At 48.2% G+C, this 18,689-nt stretch overlaps 1 protein-coding gene across 2 annotated transcripts in view; it reads right to left on the bottom strand.

Annotated features, from left to right (window-relative positions):
- The window catches only part of PRKG1 (protein kinase cGMP-dependent 1), a gene marked incomplete at both ends in the record, with an annotated part of 370,579 nt that overhangs the window by 127,839 nt on the left and 224,051 nt on the right, over window positions 1–18,689 (bottom strand). For both annotated transcript variants that reach the window (XM_082285730.1, XM_082285731.1), the window contains one exon: window positions 12,946–13,051. In XM_082285730.1, coding sequence (XP_082141856.1) covers window positions 12,946–13,051 — 106 coding nt within the window. The remainder of the gene's footprint in view (window positions 1–12,945; window positions 13,052–18,689) is intronic.

Genomic DNA, 18,689 nt, shown 5'->3' with positions numbered 1-18,689 from the left:
GCTCAAGAGCAAGAAAAGAACTTGATCTTGACCTCCCAGACATGAGTCCCTAATTTTTGGCTCAAAACAGATGGAAAAAAGAGCAGAGCTCCATTCCTCTTCACTTCAGTGAAGGTTCCTGCACTCCCTCCCAATTTGAGTTCAGTTGGAAGCTCCCAAAGAGGAGCCACATTCCCTGTTTTCCTCAAATCAACACAAATTAAACACTTCCCATGCAATAAAGGGGGAAATGCCAATGAGTAAAAGCCCTTCCCTTGCCCTGGTCAGCTCCTGAACCAAACTCCTCCGGCCCCAGGCACGGTGCCTCCCATCACTGAGCATTTCCTGCAACACAGAGCCACTGCGAGTGAGGGGCACAAAAGTGTAAACAATCAATTTACCAAATTTATGATCTGTGGGCATTTAGTGATCAAATCAGTTCATTTCACTCAGCGGGGATTTCATGCTCAGCAACAGCTTCTGAGCAAGATCCCCTATCGACAGTGCCAGGGGCTACTTCCTGTAACATCTTAATTTGTGCTAATTGTTGCCTATCTCTGGATCAATATTTCTGTATCTTCACGAGGGGAAAGCGCTGCTCGTGTGGGGAAGGCCTCCAGACGTTCCACACAATGAGATGCACATCTAAAGAGCTCTTTGTAATCACATTAAAGGCTTTGTGCTCAATCTCTCCTGGGCTCTGCTGAGACAAAACACAACAATTACCAGGTAAAGGATGCTTCACTCGGGAGATGTGCACACACAGCACCATTTCTAATCTTCAAGCACAGAAACAAGACATTACCCAACTTCTCTTCCAAACAAATCCATCTGGCAAACTGTGGGAGCAGCCAAGAGTAGTTTGGGAATGGCCAAAACCGCACGGCTCTGTTGTAATAAATATTGAAACCAATATTCCTGGCTTTCCTGAGTGACTCTTGGTGGGTTGTAATGAAAACATGGGTTGGTTTTGGTTTGAAAATGACAGCTTTTGGATGAAAAAGATGTAAATCCCACCTTTACAACATTCCCTTCCTGGTAAAGGCTAAAGCTTCATGCCAGAACAAATGGCAAACTGGGGTTTTTTTGCCTTTTTACATCCAAGTTCAATTTCACGCTCTGGGTTATCTAAGGAGGAGAACAAACCCCATCACCTCCACTTATTGCTCACCTTGTCCCAGATTCCAGAGAATAGGTGGGATACTGGGAATGATGTAAATCACAGAGGGATACAAAAGCCAACCCAGCAGTTGGCCAGGGAGGAGGAGAAGCTGGAGGAGCCACCACCACCCATCCTCCTCTAAAACCACATCCACCATGTCCTCACTGTCCTCCCCCAGCTTGTGGGTGCAACCCTGACACAGCACAGAGGTAACCCCAGTGAGATTCAGAGAGAGCAGATAACAAAAAGCAGTGATAATTAAACTCTGAGAGGGAAAAAACTCAGCCAGGAATGGTCTGACACACTGCCTTTGCTCCACCAGTAATTACAGATGGTTGTAGAGGTTTTCTCCAGGAAAGAAAACCAGGAAAGAACATGCCACTCTGAGAAAAGAAAGGCGAAAAGCTCCCTAAAGCACCCTAGGAATCATTGAAAATACTTGTTTAAGCCAAATTTCTTGGTTTACCTGCCAGATTAGCCACTGATGAGCTCACCAAGCTGCAGGTGTGTGAAATAAACAATTCCAATGCAGCAACACAGAGGGGATAAATTGCACAGACATCAACCCACTGCACTAATCCCACACTTACACATCCTCCAGCCTGCACGTTCTAAATACACCCTAGATACACCCTAAATACACCCCAAATACAGGACCTATCCCATTTCCTCGTGGATCACCACTGCTATCCTGTGAATGTAAGGAAATATTGCCACAACATTTCCCTCACACCTGGCACTGCCCCCAAACAGCACTGGCAGCTTTTCCTGCACCGGGGCTTCGCCTCCAGCAGCGTCATTTTGTAATGTCAAGGCCAAGATTAGCTCCCAGTTCCCTGCCAAGGAGCGTCCAGGGGTGTCCTCACACACATCCCAGAGGTCAAGCCAACGCAGGGCTGGAGTTAATGAGCTTTTAGTTTGGAATTGTGCCCAGATCTTTACTTAATTTGGCCTTCAGACTCTCACACGCTCCACAGTGCAAATGTGCTCCTGACTCCTGCACTGCAACAAGGTGCATCCAAAGATTGTCCCTATTCCTCCGCTCGATTTTGGGGTTTTTTGGGCTCACATGTGGGACACAATTTGGCTGCACTCAGCAACTGCTTCACCCCGATCACTGACAAACATTAAAATCCCTCTGTCAGAAGGGTCTGGATGAATTCCCGTGTTTTACACTCCTCTGCAGGGGAAGCAATAATCCCCTTTATTTCAAAGCTCCTCAGAGCCAGCCTGTGCTGTTTGGGCTTTGCCTGAACAAACAGAGGCTTGACCACATCTCCCTCCCTGGAGGATTCCAATCAGCACACCAGGATCACACCATCCTCATCCCAACACACATCTCAAGGGCTCTGTGTTTGTTAAGAGTTAAGTGAAGTGACAGATTTCCTCAGGTCCCTGATGAAATCTTTGCTCTTGTTGAAATGCATTTTTCGCGACGCTTTATCATAACAAAATAAAAAAGAAAACTATTTCAGGGACGAGCGGCGCATCAGTTTCCATTTTTCCATCAGTTTGCTGCTCACCCACAGCTGGGTTGGCTGGGCAATGGGATAGGTGTCAGCCATCCTTAAGGAAAGATGGAATGAAGGCTGCAGCCTTGGATATTCACTTTGGATTACAAGCCACGCTGCTGGGTTGGGTTATTCACTGTGCTTCTCTCCAGAATTCCCAGCCAGCCTTTTCCAGCAGGGAGAAAACCCAACCTCTTCCTAATCTATGTGGGTTTAAGCAATGGCATCAAATCTGCACTGGAGCTTTCTGATTTCCAGCCAATTAACCCCAGTTAGACCCTGGGAAGGACTAACACCTCTCCTTGGCTGTTGTCACAGTGTTTGTTACTGAGGCCCTGGCAGGAAGGTGGCCATGGCCAGTGAAGGAGTTGCTGATACTCCTCTTATCCCATGGCCACTTATTTCTTAAAAGAATTGGCACCACTGAAGCACTCCATTACTCTGTGGGCACAATTCCAGTCCCCCCAAGTTTTCCTCTCTTCCCCAGCCATGGCAATTGAACTTCCACCCATCTTTCAGGCCAGGGAATTCATTTCAGAGCTGTGTTTCTGAATCTCCCTTTCTAACAGAACCCAGAGTGTGTTTTTAGCCATCACCAGAGAAGTCCCTGGGAATTGGTGCCAGGAGAAGGCAGCCATGGCAGAGGCTGTTCTCAGCAAGTCTGAAGCTTTGCATGTGTAAAATGCTGCATCTCTGTACTAAAAACCCACTTAGGAAATCCTAAAGAGCTTCACAGCAAGTCGAAACTTCAATGAATCCTTCATGAAAGTAGGAGGACTCCAAGTTAATGCACTGCCAAGCACTTACAGCCACGGCAATTCCTGCCGGGATGTTTCAATCTCAACGGCATCTGAGGTTTTCTACCTCCACTCAGACCTGAGGCTTGGAGGGTTTGGGAATGCTGTAATCACAGGCAGGAGCTCAGGGGCCAGCTAGAAGGGCCAGCTGAGAAACTCATCAAACATTAAACATTCACTATGGGCCCTGCTGGCACTGTGAGCTTCTCAAGTGCATCCCTTGGAAGCTGAATTTTGGGCTCCTCATCACAAAGGGCTGGAGCTTGTCCTGGGAAGGGAACGGAGCTGGGGAAGGGGCTGGAGCCCCAGGAGGGAGCTGGAGGGGTCCAGAACGGGACAGAGCCCTCAAGGTGTGGCTTTGAGCAGCGTGAGAGGAGATGTGGAGCATCTCCCACCAGCCTCACCACCCTCTGCTTTTCCCTGGCACCAGTTAAACATCAAAGCCGCTGACAACCTCTCTCCAGGCCTGCCGTATTCCAGCCTGTTTAACCATCCATGCATCCATCCCATCCCTCCTCAGCCTCCAAGTGCTGCAGGCAACAGTGTCCCCAGCCTGTCTGACCCCAAACCAACCCCACCCACTGCTCTGCCCTCTTCCTCAGAGCCTCTTCACCCTGCGAGGAACCCAGCACCCAGAGAGAGGACATTCCTCATTTCTGAAACATTCTGCCAACAATTTATTTGGCCCCAAAGCTGCGTTTGCCATCAAATTAATGCTCCTCCAGAAACCTTTGCCTGGCACTGTGGATTTGCAGCAGACTCCGGAGTTTTCATGAGGGTCCAAAGGCAGTTTGGAGACCGTCTTCAAACACGAAGCCTGATACATCCTCCTCGTAATTAGGCTGTACTCAAACTTCCCTACCAGCTGTGCAGAAAAAGGCCCTTTTCCCGTGACTTTCTCTCCCTAACATTCCATGGATTTTAACATATTTTAGCACAGTTTCCTTTGGAATTCTCTAAAATATTATATTGGAGACCTCAGCTGGTCTTCCAATTATCAACCCAAGGCGATGAACAGTTTTGCAAGGAGAAGAAATCCCAGCAAACACCACCCAAAGGCATCTCTGACCTGGGCAGACCCAACATCCCCATGGGAGCACTTCTCTTCCATGGACTTCCACGGTTAGTAAGATGCAGTCCAGGACGGTGCAGGGAAATTCAGGCGTTTCTCCTTAGAAGAGATGGAAAAACATGAGAGAGAAGCTAAACTTCAGCCTGGAACCTGCCAAGAAATGCTCAGGTTCCTCCCTCATTTGAAAAATAATGCTAATGATAAAGACAATAATCCTCTTATCACACAGGAGCCGAGTGGTTGTGAGCCAGGCAAAAGGAAATGGAGTTTGGAAGGCTCCAGCTGCATTTCTGGCCCTGTATGAAGAGTTCCTCACTTGGCCTGGCCAACAAGCAAAATACTTCCAAGCAGACTCCTGGCCCTGCTGAAATCCTTCTCCTTTGAGGAGAGGAGACTGTCAGCTGCTTTGGGAGGGATCTGTTTGTTATCTGAGCATGAAAATGGGCACAAGAACAGGCTCTGTCTGGGTGATAATAGGCTGGGCAGGGGGTAAATGGCTTTTTGTGAGAAGTGTCAGGCACGAGGACGAGCTCGGGAATATCTGTGAGTATCAAATGGCTGCGCACTGTCCAAGGGCTCCCAAAACAGCTCAGGAGCCCAGAGGAAGGAGACTTTAATGGGTATGGGGAAACTTCAAAAAGAAGGGTAAGGACCAGACGCAGCTCTCCAAACTGTGCTGATCATGCCCGAGGTGAGCACCCCTTGCTGAGGCCGAGCGCGTCGGGTGCAGCAAGTCCTAAATCTGAGCTTACCCTTTCGCCTTGATTTCCAACCCATTGACGAATGATTTATAACCCAATCCTGAGCACTGAGAAGGAGCTGAAGGTCTTTAAACTCCTCAGGCACCCTGGTGACACCCTGAGGGACGTTGTGTGTGGGGCACAAGGAGAGCACAACAACCTGGGGACGGCTGTGGCCGTAACGGAGAGGGACAAGGATGAACATCAAACCCCATGACATTTTCCAACAGTTCCAGGATTGGTTTATAAATTAAGGTTATAAAACCTGTTGTATTCCACCTCCAGATGTCTCATCCTTTGCAATTCCCCACAATCCATCATTCTTAATGCTTAGATACCAAGCACGGCTGTTCTTCTCTGCCCCAGCAAGGGAGTGAACAACTGCCCTGGGCTCTTTCTAGAGCTGACAGGTCACAGCTCCAGAGATTCTCACCAAAATCAGCAAAATAACACCCAAAAAAGCCTTGCCCCATTATTTCGGGCTGCCTCCTTTCCCTGCTGAGGGAAACCTCAGGGAAGCCATGCAGGGTGGAGCTGCAGGTCCTGACTTGGAGATCCCACCGCCTTTCAGAGCCCTGTAGTTCAAGTCACACCATAATGTGATCAAAATATTTAATAACTGCATCTGCTTTAGTGCTGGCAGTAAAAAGCCCCAATCTTTCACTCCCATCCCTCCCTTCACTCCACTCTTCCCTACATTTCAGCAAGCGCCACAAAACAATCCTCTTGCTAAGCACAGCCATCAATATTTCAATCTCAAATGATGATTTGGAAAGGATGAATGACTTCAAACAAACCCTAACACCTCAATAAATCTCCAGTTGTGCCTAATGTTCTGCACTGAGCTGTGAAGAGCTGCAGCTGCAGAAAACACGATCTGAAGTCCTGTCACACCCTGCTTTGCTCTGGAGCTCAGAATCCCACTGTCCTCCTGGGCCAAGAGCCAGGGTTAGGCTTGGCTTGATGCAAAATTCCTGACAAGAGGAGTTTTCTTTCCCTGAACAGGCAGGATGTGGGATGGAACCACCCCTGAAGGCTCTGAAGCACCATGGTGGTGGCAGAGGATTGGATTTTGGGACTGTTTGCATCAGGATAAAACCATGAAGCACTTATGTTAGCAGTGATTCCACCCTGCTGATCCATCTGTACCTGAGACCTGCACCTTTCAACTCTGCAGGTGTTGAAAAGTAAAATGTGATTCTCCTTGTCAGGAGAAATAACAACTGATGGCAAAAAACCCCAAAAAGGCAGCACTCCTCCTTTTAAAAAAAAAAAAAAGCGCGGGGGGGTGGGGGGGGGAAGGGGATTTGGAAATCAAAAATAACAGGTAAAAATAAACATCATTATTTTTAAAGGCTAAAAACCAGAAGAAAAAGTCCAAGATTTAATTCCTGGCATGGCCTTTTCAAATTCTCAGTAGAACCACTACAATAGAATGATGTAAAAGGCAGCAGCTTAACCCCAAAGCAGGCCTTGTGCCTCTGGAGATCACAAGTGGGTCTCTGAAGGGTGTTTCTCCTCGCTGACAGAGTCAAAAAGGTGGGGAAAGGACATTTGTGGTTTTGTTTGCCTTGGAAATGCAAAGACATCATCTCAGAGAGCACAGCAATCCTGCCAGCAAATTAGAATTTACCTCATCAAGTAAACTCTGAGATGAATGAAAGGAAAAAAAAAACCAACTGGAAAAGCAGGTCCAATAGTGCTGAATCCTCAGGGATCCAGGTCTTATTCCCCAGGGCATCCAGTGCTGCACCCCCTGGTCCCTGCAATTGCCTCCTTCCCACTGCAGGTGGCAATTCAGCATTCCTGCACAGCCCAAATTTGCCCCACAGAATCCCAGGATCCCTGAGGCTGGAAAAGCCCTCCCAGCCCACGGAGTCCAAGCTGTGCCCGATGCCCACCTTGTCCCCAGCCCAGAGCACTGAGTGCCACCTCCAGCCCTTCCTTGGACACCTCCAGGCATGGGCACTCCAAAGCTCCCTGGGCAGCCCCTGCCAAGGCCTGAGCACCCTTTCCATGGGGAAATTCCTGCTGCTGTCCAAGCTGAGCCTCCCCTGGCCCAGCCTGAGGCCGTTTCCCCTTGTCCTGTCCCTGTTCCCTGGCAGCAGAGCCCGACCCCCCCGGCTGCCCCCTCCTGTCAGGGAGTTGAACCCCCCTGACCTGAGACCCCAGGGATGCAGGGTGGGAGTGAAGGCACTGCCTGTGACCTGCCTGGTAAATGATTCTGTGCCAAACAGGAGATCCTGCAAGATGCGACAATGCAGCACATCCCATGGAGTCACACTGTGATTGTCCCTCTGTGTGCCAAGGAACAGCTCTGTGCAGAGAGCGAGGGCTTGGATTGGATGTGAGGAAGGAATTGTTCCCTGGCAGGGTGGGCAGGCCCTGGCACAGGGTGCCCAGAGAAGCTGGGGCTGCCCCTGGATCCCTGGCAGTGTCCAAGGCCAGGCTGGACATTGGGGCTTGGAGCAGCCTGGGACAGTGGGAGGTGTCCCTGCCCATGGCAGGGGTGGGATGAGCTGATCTTTGAGGTCCCTTCCAACCCAACCCGTTCTTTAATTCCATGGATCAGCAGCATTAAAACAAGATATTGACTTACTCCAGTGTGTATGAACCAACATTTCAAACCCAGCTGACACCCGAGCTGAAGGAATTAATCCTCCCCTCCCATCATGCTCTGCATCAACAGAGACCCTTCTGCCTTCTTTTCCCTTCTCCTGCCTTTTCCCTGGGGTGCATTGCCTCCAATAAGGATCTTCCTTAGTTTAAAATGTGTATGGTCAAGATTAAACCTCTATCACCGGGCAGGATGTGCCCCAGCCCCTTCCCATCCGTTCCCAGCCTTCAGAAGGGGTTACAGAGACTGAACTGGGGCTGCTGACACAGTTCATTGCAAAAAGCACGTCAAGCAAAACCTGACCCTGGCCTCCTCCTCAAGACAAGACAGACAGTTTTCCCTGTTAAAGGGCAGAAGGAATGGACAGTTGGATCCCGTGGAGCATCCCTTCAGTTCTGCTCCAGCGCCTGCCCGTGCACCGTGAGCAGCAAATCCCGCTGCTCCCGCTCAGCCGCTTCCCTGGCCATGCCCTCAAGTGTCCCCAGCACAGCCTGAATTGCAAATCATGTGGTCAAAAAACCAAACACACCAGCCAGACAAGAGGTGGGGCTGCTCCCAGAGCTTTTTTTCCATGCAGGGGACTGAAATCCCACAAAAACCTGGATGGCAGGCTGGGTTCACTCCTGATGGATGAGCCCGGGAGGTGCAGGGACGTCCACAGAGCTCCCGTGGGCACCGTGGGGATCCCCACCCTCTGCAGCTTCTCACATCAAGGCCCATGGGAACCCTTTCCATGCCTGCCCACGGAATTTTTTCATTCCTAGGATTCAAGGCTGTGTGTGTAAGTGGGAACTTCCCCCCAGAATCCGCCCCTAAAGCTCGATCCTGCCTCCAAGGTGACTCCAAACATCCCTCGCCAGCTCTCCTGACTCCTTCCAGGGCCTCGGAGGAACTGCAGTTTGCACCATGGACCAGAACCTGCAGCCTCTTTTCATTAAAAGAAGCTTTTTACATCGAGGAAGCCATTTTTGGGGAGGAAAAAACACAGTATTTACTCTTTCAAGGTGTTCAGGTCTTAAAACTCTTATGATTTCGCAGGAAATTCTTGCCACAGCACAAGGCTTTTCCCCATCTTTTATTCCCTGACAAATTTATTTAATAAATAGTTGTTTCCTTAACTGAAATATTCTGATTTTAATTAAAAGGAATGGTTTTTTAGGACTGGCTTGAGAAAGAAATCATTGTGAGGCTGGAACATTGAACATTGCAGTGAGAGGTGCAGTGGAGTTTAGCACAGCTGTGACCTCACTGCCCTCGTGTAAGGACAAATATATCCAGTTACACACCAAAAAGCACAATTTGGGCTAAAAACTTTAGATGAATTCCACCAAAACCCCCTGTACCATCAGGAGTTACTAAACCTACACCACAAAATCACATTTCCCTTTTCACTGCTGGCTGCTCTGGGAACTACCTTGGTCTGACAGCGGTTTAGTCACACAATGAGCTACCAAAAATCTGTGTGTCCAAGGGAATCACTGCTGGGATTTGCCTTGCAGGTGCACACAGGGATCAAAACCAGACAGCTTTTCCAGCCCCTCCTCAGAGCAGGTGCTGCCAGGGGATTCGGGCGGCTCTTGATCCCGTCAGGGATCAGCTGCTGGTTTGGGAAGGGAGACACAGACTGGCTCCTCAGGAAAACGAGGAAAAAGAGGCTGCTTGCTGCTTGCTCCAGAAGAGTTCTTTTGTCTCAGCCAAAGGAGTTATCCCAACTTTTCTTAGTCTGCTACTCCTTGGAGCAAGGCGGGATAGAGCATTCCAGCCCAGGACACGTTGGGAAGGCACTCCCGGATTTCTTAGCCAGGAAATGGATTTTTCCTGGGTTTATGGTTTTCTCCTGGCCTTCAGAAGAAAGGATTGGACAGCCAAGGGTGGCCCTAGGGAGCAGCAGCTGCCCTGTGCCAGCAGGATGATCCTGCTGGGGGAAACCCCGGCAAACCCACAACGCTGCTGGGGTGACATTCCCAGGGAGCCCTGGAAATCCAGCTGGATTTTCAGCAGGATAAAAGAGAATAAATAAAAATAAATAAATGAACAGCCTCGTTTCACCCCCAAAAGCTTAATTTCTTCTGTGCTTTGCTCACACATGAAAATCTGCTGTTGGAGATGGTGATAATTATGTTATTGGGATAATGGCACAATTAGGGAATTTTTAGACCAATATCAGCAGGAAAAAATCCTGTCCAACCCCACTGACTTTTCTGCGGGCAGCCACCATTCAAAGATTTCTTTTTATTCCATTTATTTCTTAACAAGAGCATTTGCATTCATGCATTAATGCAGGAAAGGAAAAAAAAAAAAAACCAAACCCCCAAAAAGCAAAGAGCAAAGACAACAATTGACAAGCTCCTTCTCTTCAGGATTTATCCAGATTTTCCTTAGAAACATTTTGAAGGAAAGCATCTTTAGAAATGAGCTCTTAGTGTAGCAAATGGGATTTTAAAATGAGCATTTAATGTAGCAAATGGGATCTGAAAATGAGCATTTAATGTTCCATATGGGATTTTAGCTGAGTTTGAGACAGCTAAAGATGCCCAGAGCACAAGTGGAAGACCCAGTGGGAAGCAACATTTTTTAAGGACCTTCCTACAGGTGCTCCAAGTGGAAGAAATCCTTTTCCTAAATTCAAAAGGTAAGATTTTAAAAAATAAATATTTATTTGCTTGCCTTAGGCCTTTCCAATGAGCCCCAGGTTGTGTTCAAGCAGCTCAGCCACTGTGAGGGAACACTCCTTGGTTTCCTCCTCACATTGTTTGCTTTAAAATTAAAGCTGGGCAGGCTCTGCAGGACCTGAATCCAAATTAATCTCGACAATCTTCTGGAAAATCTCTATTAAAGCTCGGAGCTTAAAAGCTGAATGTGAGCATGGGGCCTGCTCTGGCAGCTCCCACCCCGGAGCTGATCCCACACTCACTCCCAGCATTGTGGAAAGGCTTGTTAATGCTGGAACTGATGGGGTCTAAACCCCTAAAATAAAGCAGCAGGCTCTGTTTGCTGTCCTTTGTTGGTAATCATCAATGGAGACACCTGGAAAAAGCTCGGCTTTGCTGGCCACACTTTCCCAGCCATGGGACATGTCCATGGAGCTCCCGGCCCTCTCCAGGGAAAGCCTCACCTCAGCAGAGGCTGGGAAGCCTGGCCAAGCACCTGAGCTTCGTTATTTCATGGGGACTGCTGCCACTCCTGACTGAAAGGAGCCCAGCGGAATTCCAGCCCACAGGGAGAGGCCGGGAGCTGGGATCTCCACCCAGCTGAGGACTGGTGGGGTGAGCTGGTCAGGACTCTGCTCCCAGCTCAAATTCCAGCTTGGATTAATTCCCTGGCCCTGGCTCTGGCTGAGCTGTGCTACAGCCACCCTCATCCCAGGGCATCAATCCCATGGGATCACCTTCCTGCTTCCACTTCCCTGGAGATCAGGCTGCGCTCACCCCCTGCTCCCAGGGAACGAGGGCAACAGGAACAGGCTCAGGCTGTGCCAGGGGAGGTTCACATGGGCTGTTGGGAACAATTCTTCCAGGAAAGGCTGGCCAGGTGTTGGAAGGGGCTGTCCAGGGGCATGGTGGAGTCCCCGGTGGGGACTTAAAAATTTAAATTTAATTTATTAAATTCAAAGCCGTGTGGGTGTGGCACTTGGGGACATGGTCAGTGGTGGCCTCAGCGGTGCTGGGGAATGGTTGGGCTCGATGATCTCCAACCCAAAAGCTCCTGTGAATCACGTCTCCGTTATTTTTACATATATATATTTACATTATATGTGGTATATAACACACATTTTAAATACCATCTATTTGTATAAACTAATATTTTGTTACTAATGGCATCACTAACATTTAGTATTAATAATTTTGTTGTTCCTTTTCCCTCGGTCCCTTTTTTCTCCAATACTAGTTGGGCCAAGCCTGGTATAGGAACGTCTTCATAATGTCTGAGCAGCACTGGGATGGCTGAAAGCACCACAGGGACCTGGGCCTTCCCTGTCCCTACAATTTGAGGACATTTCCTTCCCTTTGGGATCATTTTGGTGACATGAAACACCACCAGTTCCTCACTGCTGTGGTGCTGGATTGTATGGAATCATTTTCATGGGATGGTTTGGGTGGGAAGGGACCTCAAAGCCCATCCAGTGCCAGCCCTGCCAGGGGCAGGGACACCTCCCACTGTCCCAGGCTGCTCCAAGCCCCAGTGTCCAGCCTGGCCTTGGACACTGCCAGGGATCCAGGGGCAGCCCCAGCTGCTCTGGGCACCCTGTGCCAGGGCCTGCCCACCCTGCCAGGGAACAATTCCTTCCCAATATCCCATCCAGCCCTGCCCTCTGGCACTGGGAAGCCATTCCCTGTGTCCTGGCCCTCCATGCCTTGTCCCCAGTCCCTCTCCAGCTCTCCTGGAGCCCCTTTAGGCCCTGCAAGGGGCTCTGAGCTCTCCCTGGAGCCTTCTCCTCTCCAGGTGAGCACCCCCAGCTCTCTCAATAATAGGGATTATTCATTATTGAACCTCTCCAAAGCTTAAATCTCTGAAGGAACTGAAGGAACCTTTGGGAAAATCAAGTTTAATGAGCAAAAGATTTGTTTTTCTGTCTTTATGTTTATGTTGCTCATCCAACTTCCGTTTTACAGCAACCTGAACCTTTTCTTCTCTAGAAACTCACATGTCGCTTTAGAAGCACAAGAACACATTCTGAATGGATCTGAACAAGTTTAAACCCCAGGTTTTTCCCTTGAAAGGGTGTGTTTCTGTAAAAACGTGTCTTTTCTGCCCCTCTGAATGATTCACATGAAAGCTTGTCTCTCACCCCCTGGCTCTGGGACTCTTTGCCAATGAATAACTCACAACAGGAATGAAACTCCCCCACAGCAAAGCTCCCCCTCCTCTCAGGAGGGCGGGCAAACAGCAAAGAAAAATCATCAGAATAACAGTAATAATAATAATAATAATAATAATAATTAAAACCAGAAGAGACGAGAAGAAAACAAATCAAATACTGCACTCACAAAAAAATTAAAATAAAAAAAAAGGCAAGAGAGGACGGCAGTTTCATGGGATTTTTGGATAAATAAACAAGTGCCATACCTTTTTAAAAATTCCATATACTCAGTATGCTTGATGAGGCCAGTCCTCATCATTATTGTTTGAAAACATTGCCGATCAATAGCCCAAAGTTTCACATTTACGAGAGCTGGAAAAAAAACAAGACAAGGGGAAAACGAGATTAGCAAAAACTGTCCAAATTCCTGTTGTGAACTGCGGAGGGAAACGATGGCATTGGTGAAAAGTGCGGGACCGGGGAGCGCTGCCAAGCGGGAAAGCCAGCCGCTGGACAAGGGAGCAAGCATGCACGGAAAGGAGCGGGGGAATCCTGGCTTGGGAGCTGGGTGCTGGGGGAAACACAGCCTGGAAGCAGCTGAGACAGGAGGAGAAATCAAGGAAGGCTGGAGGCGAGCGAGGATTCGGGGTCAGTTCGCCGCAACCTGCGCGATTTCGGGACATTTTTAGTGTGTTATCCAGCAAAGTCCATTGAGGTTTCACCCTGCTCCCAAATCAGACAACAATTCCTCCTTGAGCTCAAGGAAATTTCCAGCCCCAAGCCCTGTTACACCCTGATAATGAAACAGCTCCCAGCTGGGGAGGTTTTGAGTCATTCTTTTCCAGCTTTAGTTTCCAGGTCCCTGCTGAATTCCAAGACTTCTGAGTTACACACCGAACATCACGTCCCATTCTTCAGAGGCAAAGCTGCATTGCAAAAACAGGGGAAAGCAGCGCATAACGGAGAGAAAAGAACCCCGAAAGGTCCAGTTTTCATCTCAGCTGTGCCTTAGACATTTGCATTACCCATAAATGCTTGAGTATGTAGTTTATAACAGGGCTTCTCCTTAGAGAAACAGTTTGATTAAAGCTATTCCCAAGACCTCTACACTTGTATTAATTGCTTTTTTTGTCAGAGAGTAAATGCAATAAATTCCATCCCCACGCCCCCATTTGACTGCAGGAAACAGCACAGAGCAAAGAGACTTTCAGCAAAATATTTACAAATATTCTCACTGATAAGATCCACGAAATGAATGTGCTTTGATTTGCTGGTCCTTCAGCTCCCAAACCTCCTCCTTAATGAGTTTTTATCCCTAACTGCATTTGCAGGATGGAAAACCTTCCAAGTGCAAACTCAAAGATTTCCTCTTGAATTGCATGGCAGAAGAGCATTTAAAGCCTCTTCTTGTTTTCAACTCAGAAACTTATCTTTTGGAGAAGCATTTTTAGTTTTATAATCAAAGCTGCACCTCCAGCAATGGGGACTCCAAAGCTCCCCGGGCAGTCCCAAGGCCTGAGCACCCTTTCCATGGGGAAATTCCTGCTGCTGTCCAAGCTGAGCCTGCCCTGGCCCAGCCTGAGGCCGTTTCCCCTTGTCCTGTCCCTGTTCCCTGGCAGCAGAGCCCGACCCCCCCGGCTGCCCCCTCCTGTCAGGGAGCTGTGGAGAAGTGGAACTCTCTCCTTTTACACATAACACCCTGTTATATCCTATATATCTAATAAATCCATCCCTACACCCCCTAATCATACCCACCAGCCCCTCCTCTAAGGTTCAGGCAGCTCAGGCACTGAGTGAAGAGCAGACAGTGCACTTCTGGATTAATTAAACCACTAATCACACCTTACGTTCCCATTTACCCTGCCTCACTGCTAAACAGATGCTTTGCTGAAGGCTAATCAGGGGAGAGATTTAAATGTCAGTAGGACCCTTCTAATCAGCACGAGCATCATCTCCTGTGGTGCTGAAACCCCCCTGTCAGCGGGGGAATTCTGTGGGATTTGGTGCCATTAAAGACCTCAAAGTTAAATATTTAGGAGTGCCCTGAGATGAAAAATATCCATGGGATGTGTCCCACAAATCAACACTGGGACATCCACTGGGAACTAAGAGTTAGAACAGGCACAGAGATTTCCTGGTCCATCCCTTTCCACAGAGCCTGTGTTGGAGGCTGGAGGTAAAATATAAAATACCCCATTCCCTGAGTGCAGGAGGCACAACAGAAAGCAACACGAGGAATAAAGTTATGGCAGCAGATGTGTTTGCAACAGGAGTTTCCTTACTCAGTAATCTAAAACATCACCCTGCAAGCAGAGCAGCGATGCTACAATTCAAGTTTATTGCCTCTTTTAAACTTTTCCCCAGCAAAATGCCACAGCTGGGGCTCCCTTTGATCTTTGGGACAGCACAGAACAAAATCGCCGCTCGTCCAAAAGCCACCAGGAGTTGGGGAGTTTGGATGGGGATGCCCAAACCTGGGATTTCTGTGTGGCTGCAGCTGTAGGAGCTCTCCAGGTGAGGATTTTGGGCACTGCAGGATATTTGAATTGCACGCTAAAACAACAGATTGATGGGAATGATGATTTATGATGATTTATGAGAGATTTCTGCTGTGGTTCGAGGGCTGAAGACAAAGCAAGTGCTGCTGGAGAAACAGGGAAGAGCTGAGGCAGAAGAATCAGCATTTCCTGGGTCAGAACTGGATGGGGGTGGAGATGTTATCCTTAAAGTTTAAATTTGAAATGCTTGCCATGGTTGAGCCCTAATTTCTGATTCAAGCTGCCTGAAATTATCCAAATCAACGATTTCAGTCAATGAGTCAAACCCCTCTCTCCACCAACATCCCTGATTAAAGCAAATCAAAAAACTCAATAAACAATTTCGAACTCCTTTTCCAAAAAGCACTTTTCCCAAACTTTTCTTCCTGTTGATTTACATGGGAACCCATGAAAATAGATCCCAATTTAAAGGGGTGAACAGAGGGCTGCAGAGTCCAGCCCAAAGCCTGGGATATGTCTGTGGTTTATCCATGTCCAGAGCCTTCTCTTCTCCAGGCTGAACAGCCCTAAATCTTTAAATAACAGGGATTTAACCTCTCTAGGCTTTAATTCTCTTTGTTTTCAATACCTCCAAGCCTGGTGAAGGAGCAAGTTTGGGTTGTTTTGTTCCTTTTTCTCTTGTGGACATCATCAGCTCCTTTTTCCCTTCCTCGCGTGCAAAGGCAGCGAAACAAGGGGGGAAATGCAAAGCCTTTAATTTAATAGCTACAGAAGAGCAACAAAAATGCTGTTTATGTTATTTAAGAGGACCTATTTCATGTTAGATCAGTGGGGAAGTCCTGAATATTCAAAAATCCTTGGAATCGGAGCAGCCAGCAGGGGCATTATTTCCGAAACGCAGTGCAATATTCACAGGGCCCCGCGGTCTCTGAGCATCTTCCTGAGCTTTTATGTGCTCACTGAAGCCTTCCCAAGTTTTCTCAAGGATCACCAGGTGAATCACCCTCAGCCCAAGTGCTGCTGGCAGCGTTCTCAGACCTGAAAATTATGATTCCCTTGCACCCCAAGCTGGAATTCGTCAGCTCCCTTTGGCTTTGGGGCTATTTTATCCCAATAACTGTTCGTTTCTCTGCCCTCAGGCGAAGAAACAGCCGCAGCTTTGTGTCCTCGGGGCTTTTTGGGCAGACAAAACATCAAATTTCCACTCCTGTTTAACCATCCTCCCGCCTGAGTTGGGTTTTTGTTGTGGAAATATTGTGGGAATTCCCACGGGGGAAAACACAGCCATTTCCAGCTATTTCTGCTCCCTGCTGTTTAAGGTATGAAATGATGATGATGAAAGGCACATTTAACCAAACAGGAGGAGCACATGGAATTGTTTTATCCCGCCATACACACCGGGAATCATGAGGGAGGCTCCAGCAGACTCCAGGACACAGCGTGGAGTGATGGAGAGGATGCATCCAGTGGCTGGAGCAGGAATAAATTCCTTTATTCCCAGATGTTTCCGTCCCAGGTTTCTAACAGCAGCACTGGGACAAGGATGATCCATCCTGATATCCCATTTTCCAGCAGGTCCTTTCCCATTATTCCCCAGGCAGGCTTTATCAGTAAGGAAGGAGTGACTTTAGTTTTCCCCAAGGATAAATGCAGAGCCAGAGAAAACCTCCCAGTGCCAGAGGGCAGGGCTGGATGGGATATTGGGAAGGAATTGTTCCCTGGCAGGGTGGGCAGGCCCTGGCACAGGGTGCCCAGAGCAGCTGGGGCTGCCCCTGGATCCCTGGCAGTGCCCAAGGCCCCTGGATCCCTGGAATGTTTGGGCTGCCTGTTCAATCGCTGGTCTCAGAGGTGACAAATAATAAATCCAGGTTTTGTGAGGAGGAAAGGAAGCAGGAAGGATGTGGGACCTCCAGGGAGCTCTGCTTTCACTCCAACCAACTCCAGAAACCCCGAGATTCCACGGAAGTGTGTAAGGTTTGCTTAGGAACAACACGTGCCTGGGTAAGGTCAGATACAGCCAAGGAAAGAAGCGGAAGGAAATTGTTATTACCAAACTCTGCTCCTGGAGTATTTAAATCTAAATCTAAATCTAAATCTAAACATAAATCTATTAAAAAGGCCCCTGAAGCTATTAAATTGAACAGTGTTAAACAGATCTGACAACATCTATCAGCCAGTGCTAAGCACAATCAGCTGGAGCAGGTACTGTGTAGGATCCTGTGTTGGAGTAATCCAACCTCCTGTCCCAACATTTCACAGAAAACTCCTGAGGAATTATTCAGGAATAACCTCAGTGGGGTGCTCTGATCAGCTGAAGGCCCCTGATGTTCCACTGGCATTTGTTTTTCTCTCGCATCATTCCCAATCTCTGCTGTCTCCCCCAAATCTCCCCATCCTCTTCCGCAGCCTCGTAACTCCTCAGCCTTAATGAGAAGTGGTGGCAGGGATTACTTAAGAGAGTGTTCAATTACACCAGGTATTTTCCTAGGAATTTCAAACCACTTGTACTACAAGCCCTGCTAATTGCCTGTCCTGATTTGCTCTTCTCAGACTGTTATTTTCCATAACCTTTCCATGTCACCTCGTTCCTCCCGGCTGTACCAACGGAGCTCTTCTCACAGTCCTACAACACTGAGGCTTTTCCAGGTTTTTAATTAACCCTTGTACGAGCACGAGCTCCCAGACTACTTCAGAAATCTTCTTTGCTTCAGTCCTGAACACTGAAAGCTGAAATAATTCAGGAAGAACAAGCTGAAAGCCACAAAGAAATACTCCCAAATCCTATCTGGTGTGTGAGGGGGGATGGATGGAAAGTCAGAAAGGCTCTCAGGCAGGTCAGAATCTCAAATTAAAGAACTCACTTAGTTCACTGGATGCAAGATGGGGTGAGGGAAAATGTCTCCAGTTATTCGGGGAAAGAAAAGGGGATAACAACCTGAATCTCTCCTGGCAGGTGGAGATTCAGCCTGGGATAAATCGGCTCACTGGCATGCCAGGGTCATGGAAGCAGTACCAGGAAAGAGGAATGAGGAAAGGAATCAATTCACATTTCAAAGAGACCACAAATCAGTCCAAGCTCATTGCCTAAAGGAGCCCTGATTCCAAGGAAAATTAATATTCCCAATTAAAGGAGGGATCTTAACACAGCCCTGGGTTGGAAGGGTGGGTGTTGATAAATGGAGAAGTTGATGTGGGAGGCCATTGAATAGGGAACAGGAAAAACAGCACTAAAAAGGCAACTGAAAAATAGCTCAGAGAGAATCCCAGCGTGGAAACCAGAGTCCTGGAATGCAGGTGGGGTTCTGGGATCTGGGAAGGCAGGAATTGCTCTGCCCCTTGCACAGAAGGAAAGGCAGGAAGAATTACAGGGGACTTTGTGGTAGTGGGGGAAAAACAAGGTCCTGAAAGCAACCAGAAATTCCAGGTGGCAGTACCTGAGGGGCCGGAATCTGAGCAGGAACAGTGGCCAGAGCCTCATGGAAGATCTGGGAAGATGATACAAATTTCTGCAA

The sequence above is a fragment of the Coloeus monedula genome, assembly GCF_965178545.1.
Source record: "Coloeus monedula genome assembly, chromosome: 8".
Taxonomy (NCBI): Eukaryota; Metazoa; Chordata; class Aves; order Passeriformes; family Corvidae; genus Coloeus; species Coloeus monedula.
The sequence above is the reverse complement of the archived record's forward strand: the minus strand, read 5'-3'. Positions and strand labels throughout refer to the sequence as shown.